Genomic DNA, 6,000 nt, shown 5'->3' with positions numbered 1-6,000 from the left:
AGGGGGGTGAAGGGGACCTGCATCCCTTGGAAGGCTGTTCCATCATCAGTCCGGGCGCCTCCACCCACCCCCAGACCTGGAGGTGCATCAGTCCCTCGCGTTAAAGGGTCGGCACGGTCCTTCCCGGAGGGGTGGATTTGCGAGGGGTTGGGGCGGGGCGGGCCCTCTGCGGACACGCCCCCCGGGCCGGGCGCCTTTAAGAACCTCTGCGCGCGGCCCTGATTGATAAATCCGCGCGCTGCCTGCGCCTCCGCAGACTGCGGCCTTTGCAGAGCGCAGCGCGCGGCGCCGCCGACCTCGCCTTCCCGCCTGCGCTCCCTTCCTCTGCGGCCGTCGCCGCACCCCGGCCACCCCATGTCGGCCGCCCCTGCCTACAGCGAGGACAAGGGCGGCTCCGCGGGTCCCGGGGAGCCCGAGTACGGCCACGACCCAGCGAGCGGTGGCATCTTCTCCTCCGACTACAAGCGGTGAGGGAGCCGCCCAGAGGGTGGGCAGGGGCCTGAGGCCTCCCAGGTCCCGCGCCGGCGCCCAGCCTTCGCAGACGCGCTCCGGCACCATGGACAGCGCCCGGCCCGCCAGCCAGGCCCAGCTCAGGCCCCGCCCCGGCCGCGCGACCGGAAGGCCGCAGCCACCTCCCGCGGCGGGCCGGGCCTCCTGATCCTGTCCCCGCCGCCAGCACCCCGCCCGAGGGGCCGACTTGGCGTCTGGGAAGTGGGTTGAAGGCTGTGGGGGATGGGCCAGCCAGCTCTTTGCCTGGTGGACTGATCGTCCCTGCTCCAGGGGTTTTTCCGTAGGTTTGGATTACGGGCTCCCAGCCTTTTTTCCCGGCTGGCTAAGTGGCTCCAAAAGAACGTGGGGAGAGGTCAGAGTCCTGGAGGAAGGCCACCCAGGGGTACAGAGTCAGAGCCTCCCAGGCCTGGCTCCTCCTACAAATCCATTTCCCCTCATTCTTGTACCCACGTTTTCATCCCGGGCTCTTACGTGGCGCCTTCCTCCTATGGTTCAACCCCACCTTAATGCGCCTCTTCCCCGGACCCCAGCTCTGCCTTATTCCTTCGTTCTTAGTAAATTCTGAAGTATATTTAGGGGCCTACTACGTGGAGTCTTGTCCTAGTCTCTGAATACAGCTGTGAACATGAAACAGTGCTTGTCTTCAAGTTGCTCTAGAAGGGAGCGAAGAAGAGGAATCTGTCGGTGACAAGTCAGTTTAGTGGGGATAGTGGGAAGGGTGGAGGAGCTGGTCCCTGGCCCAGGAGAGGGGAGACGTAAGGATGTTCCAGGCAGGCGGGAGTGTTGGAAGGTGAGGAGGTGAAGGAGAGCCATTTGACAGGTCTGTAGATACAGGTGCAGTGTGGCCAGAATCACTGTGCAAACCACTGGAGTAACTAGAAAGGAGGGTGGGGAAATGCCTTTTGGGGGGCTGCTGAAGGTTTCTAAGCAGGTCGATGTCAGATTTGCATTTTAGAAGGATCTCGGGCTGGATTGTAGAGAAGAGATTGGAGGGTGTGTGGGACTGAGCAGGAGACAAGTGAGTATGGAGTATTGAAGTTGGTGGGGGCGGAGGGAGGTGATCTGGTGATGGCCTAGAGTAGAGGAAGGGTAGAGGACTTGAGGGCTGTTAAGGAGGTAGAAGCCACAGACCTGATGACTGATTGGAAGAGAAGTGAGAGGAAGAGGCTGGGAGAAGACAGGGATGATACCCCCAAATTGCTAGTTATTGCCGCTGGATAGATGGTGGTGCTGTTCAGTGTAAATTTGTGGAAAAGAGCGTTGAGCCCAGCTTTGGGCATGCTGAGATTATAAAGTCAGAACATTCTAGTCCAGTTGGTAGGTGGAGATTAAGATTTGGATTCCAGGGAAGAGAGAGAGGGACAGAGAATATTAAAGCCATGTAAGAAAGTGAAAATTAACCCAAGCAGAGTGTACAAGTGTAGTGAGGTCACAGGTAGGACCCCTGAAGACACCAACATTAGAGGTGACCAGAGAGCAGGGGGGAAAGTGTTTCAAGGTAACTGAGAGAAAGTAAACCGAAAGGCAACAGGAAAATAAAATATTCCAAGAAGAAGGAAGCCATCAGTAGTGTCAGTGCCCATTGAGGTCAGGTCAGACAAGGAAAAAAATTTGTGAGCATTGATTTGACAAAACGCAGGTCAACCCCTCCCTGCTCTATTCACTACCTCTTGCCCTGAGAGACCAGTTCTGGCAAAGTCATCGGAAGAGCTAGGTTGTTTCCCCCCAATATTCTATTATGAAAATTTTGAAACCTACAGAAATGCTGAATAAGTAATACAATAAATATATGTATACCCTTCACCTAGCTCCAACCGTTGTTGACATGGTGCCAAATTTGCTTTATCTAGCCATCGAATCATAACATATTTTCGGCTGAATCATATAAGTTGCAGACATCATGACCCCTGAGCCCTCAGTTCTAATCAGCATCTCAAGCTAGATTAAAGTGAATAGTTACGTGACTAGAAGCTGAATGAGTAAAACCCCTGTGAATGGGAATTTTGCCTTCAAGAAGTTCGACTGGAAAGGGGAAAGAGGGAAAGAGCTGCCGGAGGAGAACACTGTTTCCGGGTTCATTTTTGTTTTTGTTTGTGCGTTAGGATCGAGAGCCCGGAGCAAGTTTCACTGTGATGGAGAGGAAGCAGCAGAGTGGGAGAAGCTGGCGGGGGTGGACGGAAGTGCAGCCAGCCCCCCAGTGATGGGAGGGGAGGCTCACGGGGCTGGATGGGAGGACCGGCCGGGCTGCGAGGAGGGCAGGACGCGAGGAGAGCACAGACCTTCGGGAGCTGTGGGGGATTTTATCTAAGGCAAGGCTGTGGGTGGGAACTTGAGGCTGGCCAAGGGGTTTTGAACTAACCGTGAATAAAGCCACCCACCCCTGGCAGGGGGGCAGCGAGGACGAGAGGGCCAAGTGAGTAGTTGGAGGGATGATCTGGGGGGCTCAGGCCAGGTAGGGAGGAAAGTGAGACAAGAGGGTTCAGGTCAGAGTGAGGAATGTGCAAGATGTCTGAGGAAGAGAAGTTCTAGGGAGGCAGAGGTCCGGCCGTGGCCTGGGAGTGGAGGGGACAGGGCACCTCTCGCCTCTGTCTGGATCAGCTCCGCAGCCCCTAGCCTCCTGCCCGGGGATTGGGGCTTGGCTTAGTCCCCAGTCTCCTCCCCTCCTGAGTCCTTGTCTCTGAGCAGTGAAGAGGAAACCAGAGCCTCTCACCCTGCCAGTGTCTGGTTTCTGAGTTTCGGGGGCGAGCTGTCTGGTGACAGTAACAGGCATCCCCAGCTCCCTGGCCAGGTCAGTCCCATCCCAGAGCGGGACCTGGTGCCCAATGCAGCGATTCCTGCAGCTGCCAGGGGCCGTGATGAGGCCAGGGTCCAGAAGGGCCTGTGCGGCCGATCAGGAGGCCGCCAGCCCCGTGCTGGCACCCGAAGGTGGGCCCCCACCCTGGTACCAGGCCTTACAGCCTGAGGAGCTTCGGTGGCTGCAGGCACCAGAGGAAGACACAACCCCAGAAGCGTCTCTGGAAGGACCTTGCCCGGAGCCTGGCCAAGGCCAGAGTCAGAGCCAGCCACTACGGTACAGAGGAACCCGCAGGGGCCCCACCCAGCTGCCACTCAGCCCAGACTCCTCCAGTCCCACCTCCCCAGGAGCAGGAGGCCTGGGCTGGCATTTCAGGTCCCGGTGGGGTGGGTAAGAGTGGGTCAGGGGACACAGTATGGGGACCAAGAATACGAGTGGGGGTAATGAGGGGCATAACTCCCTGGAGCCCGAGAGGAGGAGGATCATGAAGTGTCTTTGGGTTGAGGTCTCACACTGACCTTTTCCTTGCCTCAGGCCCTGGTGGCTAGACTGGGCTCCAGGTGCGGTGTGAGGACAGGCTGAAGCTCATACACAGTTTGCCAGCCTCTCCTGGCTCGTGAATTGGAACTGGTGCGGTGAGGGGAGGGAGGCAGGTGGACATCAGAGGAGGTGAGCACCATTGGCCTCGAATGCCATGCTTTACCCCCAGCTGGCTCCACTCAGCCCCTCAGGCCAGGCCAGGGGTCAAGTCAGAGTGAGCAAGTGTAAGGGGACCTGGGGACCTGACCAAGAGTAACGTTTCATGGCCTCGGGGTGTTGCTGTGCCTCTGTCCCTTCCTCTCCCTCTGGGGAACGTGAGCTGGTGGGAGTGAGGATGAGAGGCTCAGGGTGTCTCACCCCAGGAGGGGGTTGCCATCTGTGTCACTGGGTATCTGGCAGTCCTGCCTGTGCTGTACGCCCAGCGGGCCCTGCTCGACCTCCTTGGCCCAGGGCCTGGAGCCCTCGGGCCTGAAGCGTGTTCACCCAGCCGAGTGAGTGAGAGCAGTAGGGTGCCCCGGCGCGGACCTGCGGGTGTGTGCATTTGACAAAGGTCTGTGGCATTCGTGCGTGTGGCGAGGACACCTGGGTGTGAGGAACTGCTTTAGAGAACACTCATAGTTAGATGGCTAACTCCCACTGCTCCCAGGGAAGCCACCCCAGGGTGACAGGCAAGGACACCAACCTGACCCCTCACGGGAGGTCACAGGATCCATGAGGCTGGGTATATTTTATCTTAGAAGCCTAAATTTATCATCAAAAATCTCAAGGAGGAGGCCAGTGGCCATTTTGGTGAACGAGGTTGTCAGAAAAGTGTGTGTGTGTGTGTGTGTGTGTGTGTGTGTGTGTGTGTGTGTGAGATGGGTGTGTGTGTGTGAGATGGTGTGTATCTGTGTGGGACGCATCTGTGAGGGCGTGGGGGAGCATGGAGAGGTCTGTGAGCATAAGGCTCAGGAATGTAGGTATGGATTTGGGGGTGTCATAGGTGTGTGGAGGTTAGACATGTGTGTGTCTGTAGGTGTGTGTGGCAGGGGGAGGTATATGTGGAGACTGTTTTTGAAGGAAGTACCTGTGTGGTGTATGTGCCTATGACAGTGTTTCTATGGGGTTGTGGGCGGGGGGTGGAGGTGGGGTTATGGGTGTATGTATGGATTGTATGGGTCTGGAGGCATATGTGTTTCAGGGTTCTGAGTGTCTGTGGGGCGCAAGTATGTCTGGGGTTTATAGGAGTGTCTGTGGTACATATGGGCAGTTCTGGCATTTGGTGATGGTATTGGGCTGTGTAGGTGTCTCTGGGGTGAAAGGTGACCGTGGGGCATCTGTAGAGAAGACCCTGGGGTGCATTGGGTTCCGTTTGTGTATTGGGGCAGGTGGTGCCCAGCTCCGTCATTTTTCCCGGACCCTTGGAACTGCCCAAGCTGAGCTCAGTGGTCTGTACCACTGTCTATACCACCGTTGTCCTGAGCTCAGGCCCCCTAGGACCTGACCCCCCTGGTCTGCATTTGGGAGAGTGATGAGGTGCTTGTGCTCTGGACCTGGCTTGGCCATGGGGGAGGAGAAGATGTCTTCTGGTTTGGGGGCATTCTCCCTCGCCTGCCACGTAGTAGAGATTTAGATCGACAGGAAGGGCTGGATATCTTCTGCATTCGCCTGACAGCCAGCAAGGCCTCTGTGTTCTAGAAGGCATCATCTTTCTACTTTGCTTTCCATCAAAACTCTCTTCAGGAGACACTTCCTAACATGCTTGGAACGTGAATTCTGAGCACCCCTTTTGTCTTTTCTGTTTTTATCTGTTAAGTGCTCAGTTATGTCTACAAAACGCAGCCCTGTGACTAGGTATGTGAGATTTCTGATTCCTCTTTTCCTCTTAGCATTTGTCACTTACTCATTTCTCAGCCTCAGCAGCAGCCGCATTGGCCTCTTTATGACTATTGTCACACTTTTCTCATTCCTTATATTGCTATCCCCAGCTTATGATTTTTTCTATGGTTTCTAAATGTTTCGCTCCTGTGACTAAGTTTGCACACACTGCTTTTTAATTTCTACCTTTGGTGATAGTTCTCCAGGCTGGGTTCTCAAGCCTGGACAGAAGCTGCGGGCTATCAGAGTGTCATTTGGGAGACTGGAGAATGTGCAGGGCCCCACACAGAGTTGGTTAC

At 56.2% G+C, this 6,000-nt stretch overlaps 1 protein-coding gene across 1 annotated transcript in view; it reads left to right on the top strand.

Annotated features, from left to right (window-relative positions):
• The window catches only part of AP3B2 (adaptor related protein complex 3 subunit beta 2), a 37,923-nt gene that overhangs the window by 8,685 nt on the left and 23,238 nt on the right, over positions 1 to 6,000 (top strand). The window contains exon 5 of the mRNA XM_039858501.1: positions 331 to 467. Within this exon, the coding sequence (XP_039714435.1) occupies positions 355 to 467 (113 nt within the window). The 5' untranslated portion in view covers positions 331 to 354. The remainder of the gene's footprint in view (positions 1 to 330; positions 468 to 6,000) is intronic.

The sequence above is a fragment of the Pteropus medius genome, unplaced genomic scaffold, assembly GCF_902729225.1.
Source record: "Pteropus medius unplaced genomic scaffold, Ma_sr-lr_union100, whole genome shotgun sequence".
Classification (NCBI taxonomy): domain Eukaryota; kingdom Metazoa; phylum Chordata; class Mammalia; order Chiroptera; family Pteropodidae; genus Pteropus; species Pteropus medius.
This window is presented reverse-complemented; position numbering and strand designations above follow the sequence as displayed.